Here is a 27,375-nt window from a genome sequence, read left to right as displayed (position 1 = left end):
CAACCTGTTGAGAACATGAAGCAAATGAAGATTCCTGCTACTCCAGCCCTGAAACTCAGAATGACAGCTTTTGTGTTCTAGAAAAGGAGCTGGGAAATAAGGTTTCCCTAACTATGGTTTCCCAACTCCCCACCATGGCAGCAAGTAGGGCTCTATCAGCTCCTAAAACTACCGCTAAGGCCAGGTATGGGGAAGGGGTGCCTAACTTGCTGTTGTAAACGCTCACTTCAAACAAAACCTGAATGGCCTTGGCTGGTGTCCTGGGTTGGAAGTGTCTGTGTGACTGACGCACAAGTTCAATCCCAGATTCTACCAAAATAATTTAATTAGAAACACAGGCAAGGGAGGCGGAAAAGGCCCCTTTCCTCACCGGAAGAGCAGAACACACCACAGGGACGAGCCCCTTCGCAGTGCTGAGGCGGGTCTGCTCCATCTGGCCACCAGGGGGCGACCCTGCGCAGGGTCCACGTGGCAGAGGTCGCGGCCTCCCGGGTGACAAAGCAAACCTGCCACGGTGGCAGGTCAGTCGGAGCTGTCCCCATCTGGGCCGCTGTCCGGTGTGGGTGGGAGCAGGGGTCTCCGGCGGGAGCGCTTGACCCGGCGCGGGGGCATGAGCAGCCTCCTCTTGAGCACAGCTACGGGTAGGGTGGGGACTGGTCAGAGCACCGCGGCAGGGCCAGGGGTGACCTGGGCAGGCAAGGAGGGCGAGTGCTCACCAGCTACCGTGTCCTGGCTGTCTGCCGTGGGCTCCCAGTAGATGCTATCCCCGCGTCGGAAGTTTCGATGCAACCGAGTGCAGAGTGTGGCCAGAGTGAGCAGCACCAACAGGAAAGTCAGGGCCATGGCAGCCCAAGCGGCCTCCTCCGTGCGCGGGGTGGGACCCCGGGCCACCTGTGGAGGCACCGCTGCCCGAGGGGCTGGGGAAGCCTCCCCTGGACACGTGCAGCTCCCTGAGCTGCTCTGCCCTTTGGGCACTGGAGCCTCTAGCCTGGAGCTGACATTGCGTCCAAGCCCCTCAGACAGCACCGGGGGAGTGGGCACAGATGGCGCCTCATCCCCGGCAGCCCGTGCAGCCAACATTGGCTGCCGGGGCCCCTGGCTCTGCAGGGAAGTGGAGGAGAACCTCGGGCCTGAGGGGGTGGGCCGGAGACCAAGGGCAGCCCGCAGCCCCCGCCTCTTGGCACCACCAGGAGACAGGTGTCTGGGCCCTCCAGTTGCCTCCTCTGCACCAGGGGGCTGCCAGCTCCACAGAGTAAAGGCCAAAGCTGGAGCCTGGGGACAGAGATAGCAGTCACCTTTTACTCTGCCCAGGTAACCCAAGGACCCCACCACCAACCAAGCCCAGCACCCCTCACCTGCACACACCCTCTCCAGCACAGCCTCCCTCTACCTGGCCTTGGCACCAAGGACCCAGAAAGCTCATCAGAGCAGAGCCATGCCTTCTTCCTCTGCCTCCGCCGCCACCTCCTCTTCAGCAAGTGGGCAGCCCGGGCCGGCTCGATCCACGCCATCTCCAGCACCACACCCCATGCTGCCAACACCAGGGGCTAGGAAAGCACAGCTTGGATGAAGGTGAGGAGCAAGCAGGAGGAAGTCTCTGCATTTTCCTTCCCCTGCACATGGGGCTACCGCCTCTGCCAGAGCCAGACAACCCCCTTTCATAACCACTTACCCGCTCTTGAGTAAGGCTAGGGTCAGCGGCCAGTGAGGGCTGGGCCACACAAACGTGGGCCAGGAGGGCAAGCTGGAGCTTCAGCCAAGGGTGTGCGCAGGGGTGGTAGAAGAAGCGGACATCCTCTGCCTAGAGAAAAAAGCATAGAGACACCACGCCAGGCTCAGGGCACTCTGAGAATCCCAAGGTCTCCCATCCTGGGGGCCAGCTTAAAGGGATCCTGGGGGTGGCCAGATGACCCACATGCAGGATTCAGGAAAGGACAAAGAGCCCTGGGTGCTGGTAAGCATTCCCTCCAGCCTCTCACCCCTCCTCCCCATCAGGTGCCACCCCTCGAAGCTCACAGCTTTGCTGACAGCAAGCCTGGTTAATGCTGTCAGGCCCCATCGTTCAGCTGTTATTCCTCTGCGCCTGCAACAATGGCTCCACAGGTCCCTGGTCTAGACTAGAAGCATCCCCCATATGGAGACCAGGTCTCCTATTTATTGATTCTATCCATATATTTAATCTTTCCCCCACACATCCAAATGCAGGGCACTCAGGCAACAGGTGCACGATCCCACAACAGAAACACTTCAACTACTATTAATTATTCTTTGAGCTGGCCTGACGCTCAGCACTGTGCCAGATGTTATAGGAGATGCCAAAAGACAACTCCTGGACTCTGCGGGGAACATAAAGGAAACTCAGGGCAACCGAACCAGTGCAAATCAAAGAGCAAACTAATAAAACTCAAAGAGAGTAGTGGCTCACTTATAAGAGCTATGCATTATTATTATTATGCTATGTAATATGCATTACATGAATTTGGAGAAGAATAAGAGCTGGCGTGATCGGGCATGTTCTCGAGAAAGCTGACTCTTGCACTGGGCTTTGGAGGTGGATGGGATGGATGGCAGGAGGGCTGGGCACTACCCACTTCAACTTCAGGTGAGGAGAGGCTGGTGTGGAGAACAAGCAGCAGCAAAGGTAGAGCAGTGGGAATGAGGCTGGAACTCAAGTGTGAGCAAACCAACACAAATGGAGAGGGAACCAAAGATCTGGGGATGTCAGATGAGGCTTATTTAGGCTGGACCCGAAAAGCTGGGGGTGGCAACTGGTGAGAGGCGTCAGAAAAAAAAAAGCCATTGAAGTTTCTGAATAGAGGAATGATTTAATGAAAGGATGTATGAGGGAAGGAATGCATGAGGTTTCTTGGCCTGGAGCTCTTACAAGTTTCAAAAAAAGAGATGTGGGGCACCTGAGTGGCTCAGTCATTAAGTGTCTGCCTTTGGCTCAGGTCATGATCCCAGGATTCTGGGATCAAGCCCCATTATCAGGCTTCTTGCTTGGTGGAAGGCCTGCTTCTGTCTCTCCCACTCCCCATCTTTGTGTTCCCTCTCGCTGTCAACTAAATCTTAAAAAAAAAAAAAAAAAAAGATGTTTCAAAAGGAAAAACCAAAGGGTCAGGGAAGCTATCTGACCACTGTCAACGAAAACAGAGGTGGCCATGCAAGGTGAACCCAGGTTTTGGTGCCTGGTAACCCCGGGGAACACACTATCTCATACAGCTTCCTACTGCCCCCAAGTACCATCACACACAATTCATTTTAGGCCTCGGGAGTAGGGACATTACTCACATCCCCTCTTAAGAAAACTGGGTCCCAAAGGCACCTGAGTGGCTCGGTGGGTTAAGCCTCTGCCATCTGCTCAGGTCATGACCTCAGAGTCCTGGGATCAAGCACCCCCTGGGGGGGGGCTCCGCTCAGTGGGGAGCCTGCTTCTCCCTCCTCTGCCTGCCTCTCTCTGCCTACTTATAACCTCTGTCAAATAAAATCTTTAAAAAGAAAGAAAACGGGCCCAGAGAAGTCAGGAGAGTTCCCACAGTCACACAGAAGAGTGGGGACATGGGTCGTTTCTTTTTAGTCAGAGTTCCCCTTGCAGCCTCCTGCCGCGGGGCAGACAGCTAGCTAGCTACTCTACAGCATTCCTGACCCAGCACTGGCAGGGCAGGGGCCCACGGTTCCCTGTCCAGGGACTGAGAACACGGTCTCGGTGGGGAATGGAGCTGGAAAGCCTAAAACGCGGAGCAAGCCTGCAAGGAGCTCACGGTCTCCCACCAAGGAGGGCTCCCGCCTGTACATACCTGCCATCGGCTCCTCCTCTCGTAAGTCACTCTCGGTGACACCTGTGCGGGGGGGGGGGGGAGGACTTAGAGCAGCTGGAGGACTCCGTGCGGGGGAGGGAAAGGGACAGCAGGCCCCATACCACCGGCTGGGAGGGAGACATTGGCAACTGACGGCCAGAGGAACCGGCAGAGGTCCTCAGAGGATGACTGTGGAGGGCGCAGCCGGGCCAGAGCGGGGCCGGGATGCTCCTCCACACCCCTCTCTCCCACCCCACCACCAGGCTCCTACCTGTGGCGGCAGAGGCCACAGGCCCTCGGGACAACGGGCTCCCACTTCCTCCTCCGGCTCGGCCACCACCTGTGGGTCCAAGGCCCAGAAGAGCTGGGGCACTGGGCTTGGCGTGGGCCCTGCCCTCCCCTCCCAGGCCCAGCCCGCCGGGGGTGGAGGGGGTTACTCCTAGTCCCCTCCGCGCGCCCCTCCTTCCAGGACGAACTTTCGGCAAAGCGCTTTGAGATCTCAGGCCGAAGCCTGCTCGGGAGCGCATCGCCTTACCTCACTAGGACCTAGGAGCCCCGCAAGGGTTGCCAGGAGAAGCAGCTGGGGGGAAGGCGGAGGAGGCGCCATCCCGGCCCGCCCGGGGAGCTGGCGGCCGCGGGGCAAGCCAGGGAGCGCGCGCCCCTGCGTCGCCCCCCGTACCGCCCCTATGCCCACGTAGAACCCGGGCGCGCGCGCTCGTCGTCCCGCCCCAACCCCCACCCCCACCCCCAGGCCGCGCGCCCCGACGCTCCAGGCTCGCGCCCCCAGCCCGCGCCTCGCCCCGCCCCCGCAGCTGCGAGCTACTCTCGCCCCGCCTCCGCCCCGCCAAGGCCCGCCCACAACCGCGGACTTGGCGCGCACGCGCCCTAAACTCGAAGCCGGAAAAGTTTTGTGTAGGATCCCGGGCCTGAGTGGACCGTGCTGCCAGACCCGCGGGGAATCCCTCCTTCGCCCGCGCTTTCGTCCCATCGCGTCTCCGCGGCCTGCAGCCTGGGTGGGATCATGGAGCGGGACGAAGGGCGGGAAATGGGATCCCAGTGCTGCGAGTGGCTCCGGAGGTACGCTCCTCCGGCAAACCCGCTTCAGACACGTCAGTAGGACCTGCAACTAGAAGAGGGGCAGAATCAAGAAGTCCGAGCTGCGAGAGGAAGAGAGTCCCCGCTCTAGAGCTTCACCTTCAGTCCATCCCACCCGTGCCCTCGCAAAGAGGGCCCGAACCTAGCCAGAGGAGCTTCGGAGGGTCTCGGGCCTCTACCCTCCCCAGACCCAGAAGTCCCAAGAAGCCGAAGCCGGGCCTGGGGCCGCTTTGCTCCCCGACGCCCGCCTCCGCTCTTGTCGTTTGTTCAGCGATGGCCGGCGTGCGCTTAGGAAGACATTTGTCACCGTGAGGTGGAAGATGCAGGGGGAGAGGGAAGCGCCGGCTCGGCTACCCTCTTCCCAGAACCCTTCAGCTTGGCCTGGCTGAGGATTGAGGAAAAATGGGAACTTGGGTGGAGGGTGAAGGTTGAGATGCCCAGCCTCAAACTTAGAAGTAGAGCGAAAACGGGTTATTTCGAAATAAAGAACGTGACTTACAAGAGGGTTATTTACCCATCCCTCCCTCGTTCCCCTATAATTGCCAGCTACTGAAATGATGAAGGGACTGCAACCCACCCCCTGCCACGGCCCCATCGCAGACTGACAGGCATCCCCGAGCAGGACGTCTGAATGCCTCTTTTCCCCCAGCTTGGGGCTGCTGCTTTGGGGAAGCCCTGCTCAGGGAGCGGTGTTGAGGATTTCCATTAGCTGCAGCCAGGCTCCTGGGAGCCCCCATGCTCCCGGGGTGGGAGGCGGGTTCCGGACGGCGCGCTAATGCAGCGCCGGCAGCAAAATCCGCTGTCGGACGGGACGCCGGCCCAACCCCCGCTGGCCCGGAGCCGGACCCCCCGCCCGGCGGGGCTCTAGTATAGTTGAGGGCGCCCGCAGGGCCGAGACAAACACCGAGGTCAGAGAGCACGTCCGAGCCTGCGAAGGGAGGAGCGGCTAGTTGCTCCGGCTGCAGCTGCAGCGGCCCTGCAGGAGCCAGAGAGCCCGCGCCCGGTGCTGGGGTTTATGCACTTCTTCCTTTTGCTACTTCTCAGCTGCGGCCCCTGAGGGCACAGCGACTCATCGTCTCCCCCCGCAGCTACACACCAAGCGGGGCCGACGGGAGGGGTCGGGGGGGTTGCTCTGATGCTTATCCCGTGCCCCGATCCTTGATCTCCGAGTGTCCCCACTCTCTGCCGCCAACACCCCACTCCTCGGCTCGCTGCCCTCCCCACTCCCTTCCGGCTCGCCGGCGCGTCCTCGCTCCCTTTTAGTGGCCTAGGCTCCTTTCACCTTCTGCTCCAGCTTGTCGCAATCGCTGTACAAAGGGCCTGGGGCGGGATTGGGGGCGGGCGAGGGGAGCCGGGCCCGAACTGGCTGCCTCTGCGGGGCCACGGCCAATCCGGAGCGCCCACCGCCCACCCCCACCCCCGCGCAGGAGAGCCCTGGGCAGCAGCCCGCGGCCGGGCGGAGTCGCCCGCAGAGTGGGGAGCTCGCCGAGGGGACGGCCCCGCCGCCTGCCGCCCTGCTACCTCGCCATGCCGCCGTGGGACGCCGCCCTCGCCCTGCTGGTGGCCGCGCTCGCCCTGCTTGGCCTGCTGGCCCGGCGGCTGCGGCGCGCCGTCGGAGCGAGGACTGTGCCGGCGGCCCGCGGCCAGGACCACGAGGAGGAGACAGACGGCGGAGGTGCCGCAGACCGGTTCAGCGACGGGCGGGAGCCACTGCCCGGCGGGTGCAGGCTCATCTGTAAACCGTCGGCGCTGGCTCAGTGCCTGCTGAGCGCCTTGCGACGCTCGGCAGCGCTGGAGCCGCGCCCGCGCTCCTGGCTCTGCGGCCCCCACCTGCAGACCCTCTGCCACTTCGTGCTGCCCGTGGGGCCGGGGCCTGAGCTGGCCCGGGAATACCTGCAGTTAGTGGACGACGGGCTGGTGGCTCTGGACTGGGTCGTGGGACCTTGTCCCCGGGGCCGGCGGGTCACCAACGCGGGAGGCCATCCCGCGGTGCTGCTGGTAATCCCCAATGCGTGGGGGCGCCTCACTCGCAACGTGCTCGGCCTCTGCCTGCTTGCCCTGGAGCGCGGCTACTACCCGGTCATCTTCCACCGTCGCGGCCACCACGGCTGCCCGCTGGTCAGCCCCCGGCTGCAGCCTTTCGGGGACCCGTCCGACCTCAAGGAGGCTGTCACTTACATCCGCTTCCGACACCCGGCGGCCCCTCTGTTCGCGGTGAGCGAGGGCTCGGGCTCCGCGCTCCTGCTGTCTTACCTGGGCGAGTGCGGCTCGTCCAGCTATGTGACCGGCGCCGCCTGCATCTCGCCGGTGCTGCGCTGCCGCGAGTGGTTTGAGGCCGGCCTGCCCTGGCCCTACGAGCGGGGCTTCCTGCTCCTCCAGAAGATGGCCCTCAGCAGGTGGGTGACGGAAGCCGCAGACCGGCAAGGAAGTGGGGGGCGTAGGGGTCTTGGGCTGACGAAGGAACAGCCCTGCATGGTAGCGAATCACATAGGTTTAGGGCAATTTGGGCAGGGCTCTCCGCACACGCTCTCCGAAGCCACACGCTCTCCACTAGACAGAACCAGGGAAACAGGTTTAAAGGCCATGGGCAGACTCAGCATTATTATGGTAGAACAGGGACACCTGCCCTGGGGCCCCATGGCCTCGTGTTAGCCCCAGGGTGTCCTAGCAACTGAGCACCTACCTGCCCCACCTGTAAGCAGAGGCAGCGGCAGACGTTTACCACTTAACCCACGGCTTGTCGAATCAGCAAAGAGGGTTCTGGAAGCAATTAGGACTGTCTGCCCAGAATGTTTCCTTATTAGTGTCTGCGCCTAGAGGTGACAGGAATCAGAAATTTGGTGGTATGTGATTTATTAACATTCTCTGGATTTGCATATTCCTCGATATGGATCCCAAAATGTAAAGAATATGTCAACATACTTTTAAAAAATCTCCAAAAGGAGAGCAGTCCACCTCTAGGGTGACAGGTGAGGCTTTGGCACTGAAGAGGCCGAGCGACATTCCCACAGCGAATGACCAGGCCTCAGCTTGCACTGCTGCCTTCCTAGGAGGTGGCAAAATGGGGTCAAAGACATTCAAGCAGAAAGTGTGGTGTGGCAGAAAGACCTGGGGTGTGCAGGCAGACTCACTTCAGTTCAAATCCTAACACTGGGTAGGTGCTCAAAAAGTGATGGCAATGGTAATTTCTCTTCCTCTCCTTGCCCTGTTTTGTTCTGAGAAGGCCAAACCCTGAGCTCAACAGTGGCCCCAGGAGCTGTCATGGCGGCCCAGAACTTCTGGGCCTCTGAGGCAAGGTGTTCTCCTTTGGCTTGATTACCAGTTTCCATTCCCAAATAACAACCACCCTCCCCCCAACCCCCACCCAGTGCTGACTCAGGGCACCTGCTGAAGGATAAGGGGAGGGAAGCGGAGAGGAAATCTGGGCCTTTAGGGTCTGCCCTGCCTATGGAAGTTCGGGATGGAAAACTCAGGGCAAGCCTCTTTGGATGTCTGCTGGAGACACACATCCAGATTCAACTGGCTAAGTCTGGACTGATACGCCCAAAGCACTGAGCTGCCCATCCCGGCCTCCGCGTCAGGGTGCCAGGCTCTCTCCCCGGAGGTGGAAACAGCAGAAATGCCCCTCTTCCCCAGAGTGGTGGCTCTCAGGCTCGCATGTGGGAACTTACCCTGTAAAGTAATTATACTCCTGGCCGCTTCCTCAGCCCTTTCTAGGAATACCTGTACCACTGCTCAAGGTTTGCCTTTATCTGGACAGCATGTTAGCTTGTAAAAAATAGACTGATATAACCTGAAGAAAGATGTTAACCGTCGGTGGGGGGGGTGTCACCTGCTGGTTTGGATAGTTTGAGCCAGGGGGTTCTAGCAGGGCTTCAGGAGAGGACGGTTCAGGGCATGTTGCCTACAGAGGGTCAGGAGTTGAGGTCAGGAGCAGAGCTGTCACAGTGGATCAGCTGCTGTGAAGTCACTTGCTGCCCCCAGGGTGAGGCAGGCAGACCATGAATGCAGGCCTGGTAGGAACTGTGACACAGCACGAGGGAAGAAATGCCCTAAGTGTCCGCCCATGTTGCCAGACCTTTCCATTTCCTTAGAGAACCCAAATATCTGCACTTGATGTGACACCTCCAGGTTTTCAATGATGACAGTGGGGCACCGGGCCTGCTCAGTCTGAAGAGCATGTGACTCTTGATCTCAGGGTTGTGAGTTCAAGCCCTGCACTGGGCACAGACTTCACTTAATAAAATCTTTAAGTGATGACAGTGAAACGGAAGTTTAAAAAAGTGTCATACGGCCAAAGGATGCCTCTGGGGCCAGAATCTGGCCTGTGGCCTGTGCCTCTGGCATACCTGTTGTCGGTTCACTTCCTCATGCTTCCCTCTCTTTCCTACCCTCCCTGCCCCTCGGCGTGCTGCCAGGTATGCCTCGGCCCTGCAGGACGCCGTGGACACCCACAGGCTGTTCAGGAGCCGCTCCCTTCGGGAGTTTGAGGAGACCCTGTTCTGCCACACCAAGAGTTTCCCCATCAGCTGGGACACCTACTGGGACCACAACGATCCGCTCCGGGATGTGGACGAGGCCGCGGTGCCTGTGTTGTGTATTTCCAGTGCCGACGACCCCGTGTGCGGGCCTCCGGACCACTTTCTGCCCGCGGAACTCTTTCACAGCAACCCCTACTTTTTCCTCCTGCTCAGTCACCATGGAGGCCACTGCGGCTTCCTGCGCCAGGAGCCCTTGCCAGCCTGGAGCCACGAGGTCACCTTGGAGTACTTCCGGGCCTTGACTGAGTTCTTCAGAACGGAAGAGAGGATGAAAGGGCTGAGCAGGCACCGGGCTTCGTTCCTGGGGGGCCGGCGTCGCTGGGGGACCCTGCAGAAGAGAGAGGCCTCTCCCTCTTCCAATCTGGAGGAGATCTTTAGCTGGAAGAGATCATACACGAGGTGAGGGCCTGCCTGAGAATAGAGCTGGGCGTGCAGAGTCCTGAACCAGCTGTGAGGACAGAAGGGGGGCCGCACTCCGGGACCTTTGTGGCTGATTCGGCCCCTGTCTTAGACTGGTCTGTGGAAGAAGGAACTTCCAGGAAGCTGGTGCTGAATTTACCCTGAGAACACTCCTGCCCCAGGCTTGGCTCAACACATTCCAGCTCTTTCTGGTCTGCAGCTGGGCTGTCACTGTCATGCTGTCCTGCCACTGACCTCATAAGCCAAAGAGGAGCCCCTTTGAGTCTATGGACTCTTGAGAATGCTCTGTGACTAGCAAGGGCTCTAGAAAGAATGGGTGTATGTGCGTCATTAGAAAGCTCTGTCTCACATAAATCATCAGCTCTCTGACCCTGATTCTTGAGCCGGAGCCACTCAGTGTGGTGAGGACAGGATGTTTGTGTCTCAGTCCCACTTCCCTCCTTTGGTTCTGTGGCTGTGGCTCTCCGCTGACTTCAGAGCCGTAGGGCCGCGTCAGTCTTGCGTGAGTGTGGGAAAGGCGGCCGAGGCAGCGAGTGCTGTGCTGAGACTGGGCTGGTGAGGACCACAAGGTACAGAGAGCATGTGTCTGTCATCTGGAAGGCTGAGGTCCCGTCTTCCAGACGAATCCTGCAGGTCTCTGCTGGGCTGATCTGGGCCTTCAGGCTAGGACTTCAAGCCTAGGGAGATCTTCGGGATGATTTTAGGAAGAGGGAGTCCTCGAACACAGGGCCTGCCAGCCTCTCAGGCACACTGGCTGCTCCTCCGGGACCATTCCTGGGGATTACTCCAGAAAGTCCCAGCCAAAGGTGTTTTTCTCCTGCGATGCGGGCTTCTTCTAGGTGGTGAAGAGTATAAACCTGCTATCTGTGGTGTTTTATGGTTCGTTGCCTTCTTCTCTGACACTACTACCAGCCTCTTCCCTTCCAGGGCCTGGAGAGACATCTGGGACCAGAGAAAACAAAAGTTCCAAGAGGTTGGCTAGCGCTTACTCAGTGATTTACGAATATTTCACATTACCACGCTTTTTCTGCTCCATTTATTCGAAAGGCCATCCGTGTCGATGTAGAAAAAGGTTCTTCCTGGAGCTGGTCACTCACTGGTGGGTTTATGGTGTTTGGTTTTATGAGGAATAATCCTGAAGATCAGAGTAAAGCAAAACATGCTACAGATTGATCCCCACATCCTGGTTTAAATTAGGCCATTAACAATATCATAGGAATCTAGTTGTATGTGTGGCTATGAACTTTGCCCCAAAGTTTTATTTTAATTTGTTATCAAGAAAGACGACACCCGTTTTGACAGGAAGCCCCCTGCTGGCCTCAAGACAGCAAACCAGTTTTAAAGAGGAGAGAGGTTTATCAAAAGCTGTGTCCTATGGCTCAGTATGAGGAATTCCAGGGACCATAATTTCAGATTTGGATCATCTTAGTCCGGCTGTGTTCTAGATAAAATTGGAAGAAACTCCGAACTATCCTAAAATCTCACCTGAGATGCAGAGGACACTCAATTATATCTGAGGCACATTATCCTGCCATGAAAAAAATCACTTCCCTCCTTTGTTTCTTGCTCCCCTCCTCCACGTTCCCCATCTGGTAGTCTTTCACCCTTTCTGAGCAGAAGTAACTGAAATCTAAAGCCATTCTGCTGCTCGTTTACAGCCCGTGGAGAGGGCTTGCTGAGGAAGAATTCCTTACATATCTGGCCACCACCCCCCTCCCCAGCATTTGGTACAGTAAGGATTTCAGTTAATTAGGATGCTGCAGCTGACCTGCCCCCCATGCAGGACCCCAGGATCATTCAGAACTGAATGCAAAATGGAGAGCAGCCCAGTAGGTTTTAACCTGTTGGGGCTTATGGGGCCCCAAGGGCTGAGCTCTGGATTGTTCCTCTAGGCCAGATACCATGGGACTCTGGTTTTTTAAGGTAATAGCTTTTGGAGAAATTGTGGTTGGTTTTCTTTTCCTTTTTTTTTATAAGAAAGCAAGCCTGCAGGGGTGGGGCATGGTTATGTACACGTAACATTTTTCTTTCAGTGACAGCCCCAGCTTCATTCATTGCCTTGGACCCACAGCCCTAGTACCTAGACCCTAAGGTATTTCTCCTCTGTGTCCCCTGTGCCCCCTGTGCTTATAACCTGTCTCAGGAAGCCACTTCTTTCTCATCTTTCCTTTATTACTTTTTCAGCAAAATTTGCCAAGAATGTGCAGTTCCTGTTCAAGTAGGTTTGGGTGACCCTGAAGGAATCGCCCGTATTCACAGCTGATCAGACAAAACCAGTGGGAAGAACCCCAGGCACACTATCCTGAGACAATATGTGACCTTTGAACAAAATCCCAAGTTATGCGTTTGAGGAAACAAGAAGCAAACAACAAAATAAAACTAAGACCACCCAAAGAAGAACCACTGAGTTGGTTTTCCAGGTCTCTTAAGAGCCCTAAGAGATCCTCACAGGCCTCATTCACTTGCTTGCCTTCCTTTAGGTCTCTTCAGTATTTCTAACCACCTTCAAGTCTTTTTTTTTTTTTTAAAGATTTTATTCATTTATTTGACAGACAGAGATCACAAGTAGGCAGAGAGGCAGATGGGGGCGGGGGGGTGGGGAGCAGGCTCCCTGCCGAGCAGAGAGCTGGATGCGGGGCTCGATCCCAGGACCTGAGCCGAAGGCAGAGGCTTTAACCCACTGAGCCACCCAGGTGCTCCAAACCACCTTCAAGTCTTAAGAGATAAAAGCAGCAGCAGCCCCCAAAACACAATGGCTTGGAGGAGGTATGATGGAGTCCTCTGTCTCCCCCACTGGATCAGAATGCAGGAAGCAAGGACTGCCTCTGAAGGCTTCTGATCTCTAAGACCTAACACTGTGCTTGCTATAACTTCATTCTCCTAAGAGAGTTAGTATTTTATGTTCTTTATACATAGGTTTCTAGGGTGGCTTCGCCAGAGACAGTATGCAGAACGAAGCCCCAAATCCTCACTTTGAGGAGATACCATCTCTGTTTCGAGTGAAGGTATCCTTCCTACGACTTGAGTACTGTTAAAAAAAAAAAAAAGGCCTTGACACAGGAAGTATCAGTTTGGCTTTATAGTTAACCTCAAAATTACACCAGAGTCAGAAGCTCCTCTCTACTTATCTTCCAGCCAGACCGCAGATGTTCTGTCAGTCAACCATCCCTGGTAATGCCCAGGTATCTTCCTTTAGAAATGAAGTTTAGCATGAATTCCTCTCCCTGCTTAAATAAGCAGATACAATTGGCCACTTGGGTAGAATTTGGTAACAATGCCAATGAGTATTTGTGATTCTTTCACAACCCACGAAGGATGGCATCAGAAATCTTCCCTAGTTCTCATCACTGGCAGAGACAAGATTGAGAAGTTATACACAGAGAGTGCTTGGAGACGGAGTGAAGACCTCAGGAAGCAGGAATTCCCACGTCACTGGTAGGACACGCAAGCCTAACTGCTTAACCGCTGTTTGGCACACATCACGGTGTGGACGTATGCCAGGAAATAAGGGTGTCCTAAATGAGTTTTCTTTTTTTTTTTTCAAGTAAGCTCTATGCCAAGAGTCACATACTCTCCTGAGCCAGCCAGGCACCCCAAGGGTGGCCTAGATTAGGTAGAAGTTCTCTTCTCATTTTGGGTGAACCAAAATAATGCAGATGAGCTTGGTGTATTATAAAGACTTTTGGTTGGCTTGAGGATCAAGATCACAGACCTGATCCAGATTCTGGGAGTTGGGAAATGACATAAGATTTTAATGAAAATTGGGGCACCTGGGTGGCTCGGTGGGTAAAAGCCTCTGTCTTCAGCTCCGGTCATATCCCAGGGTCCAGGGATCGAGCTCCACATGGGGCTCTCTGCCCGGCGGGGAGCCTGCTTCCTCCTCCCTCTCTGCCTGCCTCTCTGCCTACTTGTGATCTCTGTCTGTCAAATAAATAAAATCTTAAAAAAAAAAAGATTTTAATGAAAACAACCTTGCTAAAGTGACCAGAGGATGTTTTAAAATGTCAGGAAGAACTAAGAGTTTTAAGGAACTCTTAAAAGACACTATCAAAAATAAATGTCTCTAGCCCCTCCACCTCCAGCCTTCTTGTGTAATGAGGTAATACCCTAGTACTTACCACTAGTGTGGTTGAAAAAAACTTCTCTCCCAACGTGTTTGCTTCTGAATAATAAATCGAATCGCAGTCTCCCTGCAACAATGGAATGTCATTATTTTTTGAATCTCCAGAAAACAAAGGCACTGTTTGTCTTCTGAAGTCCTCTGTGTACTGAGCTATACATGCTTACCTGCCTGCAGAGTGAACAGAGCCTCCCTGTACATTCTCTATTCACCGGCCGTTGCTTCACTTCTGTACATCTAGCTTTGTGTCTCCCCACGCTAACCAGTGGCAGCTCTGTTTAATCAACAACCAGGCCTCCTGTTCTGGGCTAATAATTTCCCAGCAAGCTCAAAATTCCCTGATCATCAGTGGTACCCACATAGAGATATTTTCCACTGAGCAATTAGTAATTTGGGCATTGAACGAGAGTACTGAAGTAGCTTGGAGATGTGGTGGATTCCAGTTTCTACTTTATCTGTGACCTGTGTGTCTTTGGGAAAGTTATTTTACAAGTTGTTCCATATGAAAAGACTGAGACTATAAATAGGCCCTAATTTTTTTTTTTTTTTTTAAAGATTTTATTTATTTATTTGACAGAGAGAGATCACAAGTAGATGGAGAGGCAGGCAGAGAGAGAGAGAGGGAAGCAGGCTCCCTGCTGAGCAGAGAGCCCGATGCGGGACTCAATCCCAGGACTCTGAGATCATGACCTGAGCCGAAGGCAGCGGCTTAACCCACTGAGCCACCCAGGCGCCCCAAATAGGCCCTAATTTTTAAAGGATTATTTATTTATTTATTTGACAGAGAGAGAGAGAGAGAGAGAGAGCGAGATCACAAGTAGGCAGAGAGGCAGGCAGGGAGAGGGAGAAGCAGGCTCCCTGCTGAGCAGAGAGCCTGATGCGGGGCTCGATCCCAGGACCCTGAGATCTTGACCTTAGCTGAAGGCAGCGGCTTAACCCACTGAGCCACCCAGGTGCCCCAGACCCTAATTAAAAAAAAAAAAGAAAGAAAAAAGATTATTTTAGAGAGTGAAGAATGTGGGGGTGGTGGTGGAGGGGATATAGAGGAAGGAGAGAGACTCCCCACTGAGTGGGGAGCCCAACATGGGGCTCAATCTCAGGACCTGGAGATCATGACCCGAGCTGCAATTAAGAGGAAGCTTAACCAACTGAGTCACCCAGGCGTCCCAATAGGCCTTAATTTAGGATATCTGTTAGGATATAATGAAATAGTAAAAGTAGGTGAGATCCCATTCTTTAAGTCTACTTAGTTTATCAACTGGAACTCAAAAGATAAGGTGGCATCTGCTTTCAGATCAAAATGTATTCTCCAATTCTTATAAGGCCAAGAAGTTCCAGTCATTCCACTGCAAATTTGGGAAGGGCCTACATGAGCTGGGTTCTGGTTGTCCAGTTGAGGGCAGACTCACCCCTCCCCCTTCTCAAACATGTGTACACATACACATATTCAACAACCTTGTTGTAGCTAACAGGGTTCACACTGGTTCATCTGTTCTGCTGGCCAAAACCCATTTTCCTAGTTCTTAGAAATGATGGTCAGAGAAGACATGGCTTTCAAATCTCACCATTATTAGTGATGCAGCTAAAGACCAGCTAAAGGCCATACTTTGCCTTCTCCTAATCCCATCACTGGCTGAGATGACAGTAAATAATGCCCATTTTAGACTTCATAATGTAAAGGATGGTAACAAAAGGGGAAAGAATTTGTCTTCTAAACTGCTCTAGTACTCACCTCTGTGGGGAAGCTATGCACATTAATCTAAAAATGGAAGTTGTTTATTGCATAATCCCAACGCCCTCTTCAACTCTGTCTCCCTCTACTATTAAAAACACATATTTGCAGACATAGTAGCAATTAAAGTCACTCTACAACACATATAGGAAAACACTGCCCTGCAGCTGCTTCTTTGAGATGTAAGTGATAGCATGGGTTTATCACCACTGGGGCTGTGGAGCTGCCAAATGCTGTGGCAAACTTTTATTTATATTCAAATATTTTACAGTCAGGATAGGCTTTGACCCCTAATTTAACTCCAAGCATCTTTGATGCATTTAGACAATGACAAATTAAACATTTGTTTTGGGTTGTTGATAGGGGATACAGGCATAGAAGTACAAGTTTTACCATACTTTCCTTCCATGAGTCTGAAGAGCCCAAATGTAGGGACAAAGCAGAAAGAAATCTTGTTTCTTAAACCTTTTTTGAGTTGCTGCAAATTCAAGGTAGGATGTTGGAAAGGCTGGTGATAGGCAATGTGGGATCTAATCTTGGCTCTCCCACCTGGCTGCTTAACCCAAGCAAATTATACTACATAGGGCGCCTGGGTGGCTCAGTGGTTTAAGCCACTGCCTTCGGCTCGGGTCATGATCTCGGGGTGCTGGGATCGAGTCCCGCATCGGGCTCTCTGCTCAGCGGGGAGCCTGCTTTCCTCTGTCTCTCTCTGCCTGCCTCTCCATCTACTTGTGATTTCTCTCTGTCAAATAAATAAATAAATAAAATCTTTTAAAAAAAATTATACTACATAACATGTTAATCTCAAAATAGCTCAGTATCACCACACTAGGAGTTAAAAAGCTATGTTAAAAAATTTAAAGTGCTTTTCCAGAAAATATTCAATAAAACAGGCAATACTTTTTTTCAAAATGACACTTAAAAACGTTCCCAACTAAAAAAACATTAAACTCCCTCTCCCCAAATCAGCCTTCTTACAAAAATAGTCACTTTAACCGTGTTTTAAGCAATGGGCCTAGATTAGTATTTGTCCCATACAGGGGCAGAAAGTATGATGATTTTCAAATCATCAAAAGGTGAGATCATTGGGGCGCCTGGGTGGCTCAGTGGGTTAGGCCTCTGCCTTCGGCTCAGATCATGATCCCGGGGTCCTGGAATCGAGCCCCGCATCGGGCTCTCTGCTCTGCAGGGAGCCTGCTTCCTCCTCTTTCTCTGTCTGCCTCTCTGCCTACTTGTGATCTCTGTCAGATAAATAAAGAAAAAATCTTTAAAAAAAAAAAAAAGGTGAGACCACCTTGTGACGTTTTTTTTTTTTTTTTTAAAGATTTTATTTATTTATTTGACAGAGAGAGATCACAAGTAGGCAGAGAGGCAGGCAGAGAGAGAGAGAGGAGGAAACAGGCTCCCCACTGAGCAGAGAGCCCGATGCGGGACTCGATCCCAGGACCCTGAGATCATGACCCGAGCCGAAGGCAGCGGCTTAACCCACTGAGCCACCCAGGCGCCCCCTTGTGACGTTTTTACAAGGTTCAGGAACTGCATACATTCACGTATCCATGCGTGCGGAAGAAGCTGGAGTTCTACAGACTAGAACACTGGTCTTACTGAAGAACTTGCATCAAACCACTAGAACCTAAAGTAGAATCACCTCACACCTCCAACACAACAGGCCACTTCATTTTCTGAGCAGAGTTTGAGGCAATTAGGCTAGAGGGTTCATGTTCACATCAGGGACTCTACTCTTACCTGTACCTTACACACTTCTGTAATAACGCCAACATCCAGCATAGTGCCTGAGACTATCCAACAGTCACTTAATCGAAATATACTTTATTACTGAAATAAAATTACTTAAAAAAGCTGAACAGACACTCTGTGTACTAAAATTACTTTATTACAGTTGATTTTTTTAAACATTTCCTTTGCTATGATACAAAGGATACTTACAAACAAAATATTACATATGACCTTGTTTTCGCTCTTATGTTCTGACAACTTGGTAACAGCTTTAAATGCACAATCTATACAATTAATACAGGTTATATATGAACTATAAGGTATGTTGAACCAGAAGAATACTGACAATATACTGTACAATAAGCCTTACCAGTTAGTGCTGCGGACCATTTCTACCAAAAGGAAAATGCACATCTGTACAGTCACCTTTACCAGCTGGCGCTGACAGTGAGGGAGAGGCTTCTTCCCCATTGCAACCCTTGATAAGCCTCCACTGTGGGCGTCTGTTTGGTCCGAAAATTGAGAGGACTGTGTGTATTTAAAATTAGTCATTGGTAAAGTGGCAGAACATCACTTTCAACATGATAATCTCTCACACCAAAATATCAGTCCTAGTTTTAAAAGACCACAAGTCCTTTGTGTACCACAAAAACCCTACAGGCTCAAGGGCTTTGGGAGATGAGAAGATGAAGGCTGCCAAAAAAGGAGGCAAGAAACCAAGCCAAAATCTAGGTCTTGCAAAATCGTCATTTTTCCCTTCACCAAAGGGAACTAGAAATGTACAAATTCATTGATGAACCTCAATGATAACGTATCAGTTTAGCTGATAACCCTCATTTTATCTGGACCCCTGACTTGTGGGAATAACTGAAAGAGATTGTGAATAATACATACCACTTTTAGAAAAGAACTTCTTGCTTAGTTAAAATATTCCCTTCAGCCACCAAAGCTGGTCCTGGGCTAGTACAGGTGTGCATTCATCTCTCAATGGTCTACTCAGAAATGATAAGGTTACAGCGTTTTTTCTTTTTTCTTTTTTAAATAAAAAAAGCAATTGACTGAAGCATTTTTTTTCTTTAGGTAAATAGCAAAAATAAAAATAAAAACCAACCCTGGCATTTGCACAAATAATGCAAATGGAGCGATATGGCCTTTAAGGTAAGGGGTTAGTAGAAAGGAAGAGAGAAGTGAAGAAAATTCAAAGAAAACAATGTATTAACTTTTCTTTTTAAAAATTTCTACAATACATGTGCAAAAAAATCATGCTGGTTGAGGAAAACAAAGGGAAATGAGTATATAAAACTAAAAACATAAATAATATGTTTGGATGACTGGTGAAAGCAGAAACCAACCTGGGTTACAAAAAGGATTATACATTCAAGATGCTCTTAAACCCAGTGGGATAACTTATGTTAAAACTGTGTTAATAGTTAACGTTAAAAATCTCAAGTTTGTTTTTAAATCTTCACAATACAAGCAAAGCTGTTTTAAAATATACACTATACATATTTCTCAAAGTCTCTCCAACCTCATTAATGCGCATTAGGTTATCTTTTTCATATACTAAAACAAGGGGGTTCTGAAAGCTGGATTGCTCAGAGTAACCCATCCATTATTTAAATGTCTTAAGTTTTAAATGGGTTAAAAATTTTAGCAGACTTACATAAATAGGATTTAGCAACACAAGTGTTAATTTAAAAAACTCTAAAGCATTTACAAATTATCTGGTTGGAATTGTCTGGGAAAGTTATGTGCACTATTACTTTAAAATGTTATTTACATCAGACCATTGCTTTTGTAAAAATCTCTAAAAGATAAAAAACAAAACTAAATAAATTTGGAGAATTAACCTATTCTAAACTAGCAGAGAAGGTCATAAAAGGAAAGGTAAAATCAGAACAAAATTGTTTTCTAATAATCCCACATATCCTCTCCACTTGGATTTTGCCCTATGAAACCACCTGCAACTCCTATTAGGCTCATATATCAAGTGTCAAGATAATGTGGTAAAATATATCTTGTCAGATAAATTACTGGCCTCAAGTGGATTTTTTTTTTTTTCCAAAATTTTCCACCTTTTATCTCTGGCTTGGATTATTTTAGAACACATATATGTAACTAATTGGTGGGGCACTCTAAGTAGGCACAATTCCCATTTAATGTGGAATAAAAGGTGTAACACATAAAATGTTGGGGAGAAGGGGTGGTGTTTCTCTGATATTATGAAACGCAAGGAAGCACATTTGGAATGGGCACCAAAAAAGAGCTATCTGGCAACACACCAGGGGCAGCCAACATCTTAATAAACTAAACACAGTTGTCTACGACAAAAAGGGGGTTAGAAGGGTTTCAGGACCCGCAACCCCTGTTTGATATGTGCCAAACAGTCACATGGACCAGCCAGAATCTGAAAACATTAAGCAGTTACATCTTTAAATCACATAATTCACTCCATGACCATGTGCAATTTATAATAACAATAATGTTCATGCTGAGGCAATGTATTTCAGGGCTCAGAAGAAGCAAAATGTGCCACTGAGAGAAACCTGTTCCCACACGACTGGTCTTCTTGCTTTCAAGTGGCCCTAATACATCTTTGAAGCTAAGCCAAGCCATGCAAAAGCAAAGAATACACACTTTTTGTTAACAGCGGTATCTCATTTCTAAAACTCCACCGACCTCAGGGTTGCCACTGAAACACAGGAGTACTGAATGCACACAAAAGAGGGCTCACGGATTTTTAAAAATGCATTTCCCTCGTCTGTGTTTACCAGCCTTTCACACCTTAGGCTACAAGGCATTTCAGAGAAAGGTTTAGTGGGGATAATGACAAAGGAACATATGTAATTCTGGAAATAGGAAAAATGCCTCAGAAACGGGATCAATGTGCCAGCAGTTAGCATAGTTCATTTCCTTTGAAAATTCAGCTACAGAGCCCAATAAACAGTTCCAAGCCATAGTGTTATCACCTGCATAATTTACATAAACATTAAAACTCTTGCACTTTATAGACAAAACACACGTCTGTAAACATGGCCACTGGGGGGGGAGGGAGGCTCCCTACCTCATTCATGATTGAAAACATGTAATCATTATATTAAATAAAATGACTTTGCTTCAAAAGATGTAAAACCTGACCAATGATTAAGCTTCATTTTCCCCTGTTTAACAACATTTAAGCATTAATTCTAAAAATGTCCCCTAGGATGGTTTCAGGATTAAATGCTAGGACCACAACTGGCAATGACATCAACTCCTCTCTAGCTGGCACAGACTTAGAAACTTTAGTACAAAAACAAAAAAAGTACAGAAACTAGGTCAATTTGTTAGCTACATATTTACAGATAATTACATGATTTTTCACTCATAATTGCTAAAAAACTATGAGTGAAAAGGAAACTGTGCAGGCTGAATTACCCGTACTTTGGGGGGAATCCATGGGCATCAAGACACCCTTTTCATTCATTCAGAAGTCTCAACTTTTCTCCACTTTTTCATGACAAACTACCTACAGATGTCCAGGTTGGTACACCCAGTGGGCATCCTGTTTCAGAGAGGACTAACTTTTTTCTCTATTAAAGAAGAATCTCTCGTATATTTAAAATCAAAAAATAAACCCGAAGCAATCAGAAAGACACATACATACACACAAAATAATATCTCTGAAACTTCAAAAAGGATTGCTGGGAAACAAGTTAACAGTGATGGTGACATAGTAAGTGGCTCCCCAGTTTTAATTCTCTGCCTTTATTTTCTTTAAAGGATATCTATTTTTGGGTGGATGGGAGGGAAGTGCAAGTTTAAGAAACCCACAACAGGCAGATAAGGTGCATACTAATTTATATTTTCTTACAATCTAAAAGCTATCATTAAGCCAAATGGGTTTTCTTCCCTTGTGTGAGTCAAATTTTGGAAATCTGAATATAAACGAGGGAAAAATTAGTCAACATGACTTTAAGGAGACTACCAGAATTCAGTAGAAAATATAAATGTACATTAATGGAAGAGTTCTCAGCTTCACTTTCTTGCTCTAGACAGTGTTTAAATAAAACTTACTTCCTTACAAATTAATAGTCATTTCCAATGTAGACCTATTGTGGTGATTTCATAAAAGTGCAGACAACATAACCACACACACAGCAAAATAGACTTCAATCAGTAGTCCTTGCATACAAGAGGCAAGTCTGCTAAGTGTACAGCACAGTCTTCATGAGGATGGGAAATTTCCAGTTCTTAACTAGGAGTGAGTGAGTGCCTTCTCAAAGGCAATGCTACAACCTGGTTGGGGGCACTATCACGTTAGATAAGGGAAAAACAAAACAGAGAGAATTCATTTCTCTTTAATAATGATCTGTATTTTGGTAAGCAGCTCAAAAATGACAGCCCGAGTTTTGGCTTTGCTCCTTAGAGAAGGTAGTTCTCTAAGAAACAAGAACCTCTTCTTCCATTGTTAACAGATTCACACTTATACGCCTTAAATATATTACTTTCTGACTCAAATACACACTAAACACTTCACATTGTGAGCATGGGACAGAATGCAGGACCATATAAACCTCCCAGGAAAGGCTTGCTGTGTTGGGCCAAATCTGTGCTTAATAGCAGTGGCTCAGAAGGGCTGGAAGGTGCACGAAGAACTTACTATTAGCAAGCAAGAGGAGGCAGATCAAGGGAGAAAGCCCCACACCAATACCGTATCCTTCTCTCCCAGTGGCCATTTCCTGTTGATCTCACAGTTTAGGAGAACCTTAAGATGCTTTAGCAGTAATTCCTTTCTTGGCTGTTTCAGTCCTTAGCAAAATTTGTAAGTATTAGTATCAGCGGAGTAAAAAGGGTAAGAGGATCAATGGCATCGCTCCTAAAAATCACGTTTAGATTGCGCACATGGAGACTGTGACTTCCTGGTTCTTTTCATCATCTTTGCAGAGGAATCACCACCAGTGTTTTGAACTTCCACGGTTCATTTCTCTCTGCATCACTTATCTTTTATTGCGTCACAACACAAACTCACAGAAACACTGACTGGCTCCTTCCCCAGCAATATTTTACTGGATTGTAACTTATGGTTCCACATTTACTTAACTTTCTTACCACCCACACAAGTGCTAAGAAGGGAGTAAAAAAGAAAAGATTGCATCTAATGATCACTTTCTCATAAATATCAACCCAGCATACTCATTCTTAAGAAACACATGCATTCTTGCCTTAACTGAGGACTGAAGTAACAAACAAAATAACAAAACCTTAAGTGCCCTGATGGAAATGTACAGTATGAGTTACATCCACCTATCTACACACACATACAGACACTCATATGTATATACAATATATACATACAAATGATAATAGCTATACCAAAATGTGCATATTTAACACAGTTTTAAAAAGCCAGTAGATCATGGTATAATACAATTTATTTTCACTAGTGAATGGCACACATGGAGAAATGCAAAGGAGGTGTTTCAAGTACAATATTTTTCACAGGTGAAAATAAACAGTATTATTCCAGTGTCCAACACAATGTATTCTATAAAAGTTTAAAATGCCAGACATTTAGTACTTAAAGTAGTAGAAAGTTACTAAAGTCTGCCTTATGGTCTGAAAAAGATACTCATAGAGTTTTCAATTTTTGGATAGAGGGTGAGGAAAAATAGGAGGAAGTGTCCAGGACAGTTTTAGTGTACTCAATGGTCTTGACTTAAGTCTAGGCAGCTGAAAATCATGACTATGCTATAAAGTTCGATTCACCAAAAAATCCTTGGCATTGGATACCAAGCATATTATACCTGTGGGGGTGGTTCAAACGCAGTACTATTCATCTCTAGGCACAGAAATGACTAAAAAGAATGGCAGCTCTAAATAAAAGTTATATTAACACATTTTCCAGCTAACATTATCTTTATCAATGAAAATACTTTCAAATACTAAAATTTGGGGTTAGAGCAAAGTTTAATAAGAACAGAGAAAGTATGTGCAAAAGGAAGGGAACCCAATTAGCAATAATATATTTCAAAGTATGAGGTTTTGCATTTTTAAAATGCTAACTTTAAAAAAAGGAGAGACAGTGAACACAGAAACATTTTACTGCCAAGTTCTGGATACCAGATATAGCATTGCAACTTTCTGATATGCTGGACAAATTTCCCATACTTTTTATTTTCTTAAATACATATATATCAAGTGAACACCAACACTGGGGAGGAGGTAGTATTAATTTGATCAAATGTTGACATTTGTACACCGATTCAGAAAGTGCCTGCTTCTTTCTCTAGGATCTCTCAAAACCTTTCCAATTTTTCTGCTACAAGCTTTACTCTTTGATGATTCCTACCATATATGAGATTCCTCACAAGTTAGATCTTACAAACACACACAAACCAATTAATTGGAATTATTTTTGCAAACTATAAATATTTTAATTAAAATTAACTTAATGGAATAATCCAGTATAGTCATGACCTACATGTAAAACTGGTTGCCACACAAATCAAGATACAAAGCCCTACTGGATAGACATTTGGAGTCAGTATTCAATTACAATTTTACAAGTATATATGAACTCAGTAACTCAATTTGAATAACTCAAGTCTGCAAGTAGACTTTAACATGTATCACTGGTAGTGATTTTAGAGAGTTATGTATACAAAATTGATTTGCTCCCCTAATGCACCCCTCCAGTAGTACAGATGGGCCAGCCTGAATAGTTTTTTTAAAAGGTATCAAATTTCATCACATTTTTGGACATTTAATTAATTTTAAAAACCTCTCCTATCATTTTCCTCCAAACAGGTACATTTCTCAATTTGTTAGAAATACTGTATATTTTAATGCAAAAAAAGATATTGAGAAAATTAAAAGCCCCTTTCATTAGATAGGACAGGTGCATGTTATGTTCACTTAAAAACTGGTAATCTTGAACATGGCCAAAAGGGCAATGTATCCAAGTACTACCCGAAACACTGCCTACAACTGAGTGTGAATTCTACTGTTATCTTGGTTTTAAAAAGATTTACATTAAAATATTAATTTTTCTTCCAGTTACCTTTAAATGAAATGCCAGAAACACCTAGAGGGAATTCATGGAGATTAAGCTGACGCTGACATACGTGGGGAAGACTTAAATTTGGCTGACAAAACCAAGATTTCAACAGTGATAGATTACTGTTTGGTCATTAGTCAGGTCTAGGTGAAGAGTACCATTGAGAGGGACTTACAGAATTCTAACTTGGAGCCCTCTGACCACATGAAAAGTAGGACCCAGAGTTAGCAGCAAGGGTTCTTCAAGACAATTGGGGAGGGAGCAGGACAATAACTCGTAAGAAACGCTGATCTCACTGGAAAGGACATTTTTTTCCTTCAAGTCATACTCATAGCTCCTTACCCACCTTCAACTCAATTTCCACACTGGCTGTGGAATACCAAGTAACATCTGACTTTTAGCACTGGGCTGATCCTTCATTGCAAAACACAAAACAAAACAAAATATGCCCCTCTCTGGGAAAAAAGTTAGCTTTTGTTAAGAGTTTCCCTGACCACTATAACTTAACCTTTTTTTTCTTTTTTCTTTTTTTTCTTTTTTAATTTGCCAAACTTGCTAGTTCCTTTTCAGTAGTACTTTAGCACTGAGGCTAGAGACTTCTGGAAGTGGTGTTTCCTATTGTGTGATGTTAACATGATGCCACATGGTCACTAAGTCTCAAGGAACTAGAAGTTTGTAAAGTATTGCAGCAACAAAAACAGCCAGGAAAAAAAAAAAAAAAGGACCTGCACATGCAGCAAAATCTACAGTGGTGATGAGGATTAGTCAGCAGCTGGTAAAGTCATTGGCTCAGTGACTCCTGGTTCACTATGGCAACTGCAAATTTAAATAATGGGCTATTCTACTTGTAAACAGGAAATCCCATAAGCCAAAGGGGGGGTAATCAAATTATGTCTTTGTAGTGTGATGAGAATTCCAATGGATGGCAGTTTGCAAATATGGCATCATTCAAATGCCTCTGGCATTTGACTTGTATTGGCTACATGTCTTTGTTTCCATACAAAGTAAAAGTACTGTCTGGGGTCTTGGGAGTTACAGAGCTTAGCTAAGATGAGATATCACAGTATAAGCAACAAAACATTAGAATATATAGGCTTCATCTCCTCACTCTGCTGCTGAACATACCCACCACATGAACTTTCAAGGGCCTCTCTCACTCTCTGGTCTCCCCTTTGAAGGCTCACAGGTTTGTTGATACAATTCCCACATAACTCAGTGATCTCTTGAACACCTCCATCTCACCATGCCACAAAGAAGGCACAACTGAACAGACAAAACGATAAACAAAAACTGACAAACCTATGCACCACTCAGAAAAAGAACTAAGTTGTTTTCTACTCTGAAAAAGTCAATGCAACCCTTTAGTGTTCATGGATTTCCACTTTTTTTTACTCCAAATGAGGCTGAGAAGTCAGACCAATTTAATAAAGAAAATACACTGATGAGGGGGATACAGGTGTGTTTCCATAATCACTTGTTTCAGCATATGCTGCCTGCTGTGAGTGGCTCATGAGAATCTGGGGTATGCAGACAGGCTTTCCATCTTATCCCAAATTTCTTAGGCTATAGTTGCCCCAAAGTGATGACTCAAGCCACTATGCTGCATTCTATTTTTTCCATGTTCAGTAAATACCCCCAATCTAGCCAATCTTTTTACATACACACATCAATTCCCCTTTTCAAATTTTTTCCAAAAGTTAAAAAACAAAACAAAACCCGGCAGCCAAATACTATGACATCCCAATTAGTAAACACAAACCAGAATGCTTTACAAAATGAATATACCATATGCACTCAGCTCCCACACTGTAGTACCCAAGTGAGGAGGCTGCTGTGATGATGTCTGTAGGCAGTTTCTTTTGGCAGACAGCTCCAGCGGAATTGCCACTCTCAATTATTAAGTTATGTATAAGACATGTGTGACCCATTGGATATTTGTGAAGTGACACTCGTGCTTCTGCTCATGCCCTGCTCTGTCCGTCCCCCAGAAGCTGTCCGCCTCAGAGCCTGAGGGCTATTGCGGACTCCCATACTGCTACCTCGGGGTACCCCTTGCATTGGCCCTGAAGGGTGACCCCATGGCTGGGGTCCACCTTGCATTGGATGGCCCCAAGCTTGTTGTGGGCCACCCATGGGATGACCCCAGTGAGGTCCTGGACCTCCAGTAGGATTGTGAGACCAACCAGAAGCTCCCGGGTAGCTGTGGCTAAATGCCTCAGGGGAGAGATTGGAAAGGACCATGTTACTAAAACCTAGTCTCATGCTTTCAGAGTCAAAAGCCTCAATTTCTCTGGCTTGACGCTCCAGCAGACTTCGTATTCGTTCTGTGCGTTCATTCTGCAAAGCCAACATCTCTTCTTCAATCTGTTTGGGGTTGAGGGAAAGAAGCAAAAAGAAAGCGGATATATTTTTAAAGATCTATAAACTAAGGAAGCAATAATAACTCAGCTTTGAAGTGAATCAAAAAAAGGTTCACTTTGCTACTTTATGGATGTACATTTAAAAACTGAAGTGGGTAGGATACGCACCTGGATGGCTCAGTCTGAAAAGCATGCAACTTTTTTTTTTTTTTTTTAAGAGAGACAGAGATAAAGAGAGCGGCAGAGAGAGAATCTTTAGTAGTCTACACCTAGCACATGGTTCAATCTCACAACCCTGAGGTCATGACCTGAGCTGAAATCAAGAGTTCCAGCCCCATATCGGGTACAGAGATTACGTAAAAATAAATAAAAACTTTCTAAAAATTCTATTAGAAAACTTAAATGTTCTGTAGGAACAGGACATGATTTATTTATATTTTTTAAATGTGCACAATCCAGGGCGCCTGGGTTGCTCACTTGGCTAAATGTCTGCCTTTGGCTCAGGTCGGGATCCTTGGAAGAAGCCCCCAACAG

General features: G+C 47.9%; 2 protein-coding genes across 11 annotated transcripts in view; both read right to left on the bottom strand.

Moving 5' to 3' along the window:
• Positions 1-307: 307 nt before the first annotated feature.
• On the bottom strand, positions 308-9,550 carry TP53I13 (tumor protein p53 inducible protein 13). 7 transcript variants are annotated; one of them, XM_045069956.1, is made up of 11 exons: positions 9,435-9,550; positions 7,815-7,938; positions 7,576-7,705; positions 7,146-7,360; positions 4,333-4,923; positions 4,069-4,137; positions 3,798-3,839; positions 1,673-1,801; positions 1,356-1,547; positions 717-1,272; positions 308-635 (listed from the first exon to the last, which is right to left on the bottom strand). In XM_045069956.1, the coding sequence occupies exons 2-11, from the start codon at positions 7,893-7,895 to the stop codon at positions 523-525; spliced, it is 2,118 nt and encodes a 705-aa protein (XP_044925891.1). In that variant the 5' UTR covers positions 7,896-7,938; positions 9,435-9,550; the 3' UTR covers positions 308-522. The 7 variants fall into 7 exon arrangements, with proteins under 7 accessions (XP_044925891.1, XP_044925892.1, XP_044925893.1 ...); XM_045069957.1 differs by lacking the exon at positions 9,435-9,550 and having other exon boundaries at positions 1,440-1,547; positions 7,815-8,009; XM_045069958.1 differs by lacking the exons at positions 1,356-1,547; positions 9,435-9,550 and having other exon boundaries at positions 7,815-8,009.
• A 928-nt stretch (positions 9,551-10,478) lies between these two features.
• TAOK1 (TAO kinase 1) overlaps positions 10,479-27,375 on the bottom strand; it is a 173,962-nt gene continuing 157,065 nt past the window's right edge. For 3 of the 4 annotated variants that reach the window (XM_045069950.1, XM_004746938.3, XM_045069953.1), the window contains one exon: positions 17,578-26,845. In XM_045069950.1, the coding sequence (XP_044925885.1) occupies positions 26,384-26,845 (462 nt within the window). In that variant the 3' untranslated portion in view covers positions 17,578-26,383. Of the gene's footprint in view, positions 10,796-13,971; positions 14,044-17,577; positions 26,846-27,375 lie in introns of those variants that run through there. The other variant, XM_045069951.1, reaches the window with a different exon arrangement.

Source organism: Mustela putorius, unplaced genomic scaffold (genome assembly GCF_011764305.1).
Source record: "Mustela putorius furo isolate JIRA1106 unplaced genomic scaffold, ASM1176430v1.1 tig00003962_pilon_pilon_pilon, whole genome shotgun sequence".
NCBI lineage: Eukaryota > Metazoa > Chordata > Mammalia > Carnivora > Mustelidae > Mustela > Mustela putorius.
This window is presented reverse-complemented; position numbering and strand designations above follow the sequence as displayed.

Bases quoted from the DNA above. Each gene is read 5' to 3' on its own strand.
- TP53I13 (XM_045069956.1), bottom strand. From the start codon at position 7,895: ATGTCGCTCGGCCTCTTCAGTGCCAAAGCCTCACCTGTCACCCTAGAG. The intron at 7,361-7,575 runs GTAGGTGCTCAG...GCTACCATGCAG, and splicing joins TCTGCTTACAGGTGGGGCAG to GGCTGTTCCTTCGTCAGCCC. The intron at 4,924-7,145 runs GTAAGACAGCAG...CCCCTCTTCTAG, and splicing joins GACGAGCCGCACTCGCCCAG to TTGCAGGTCCTACTGACGTG.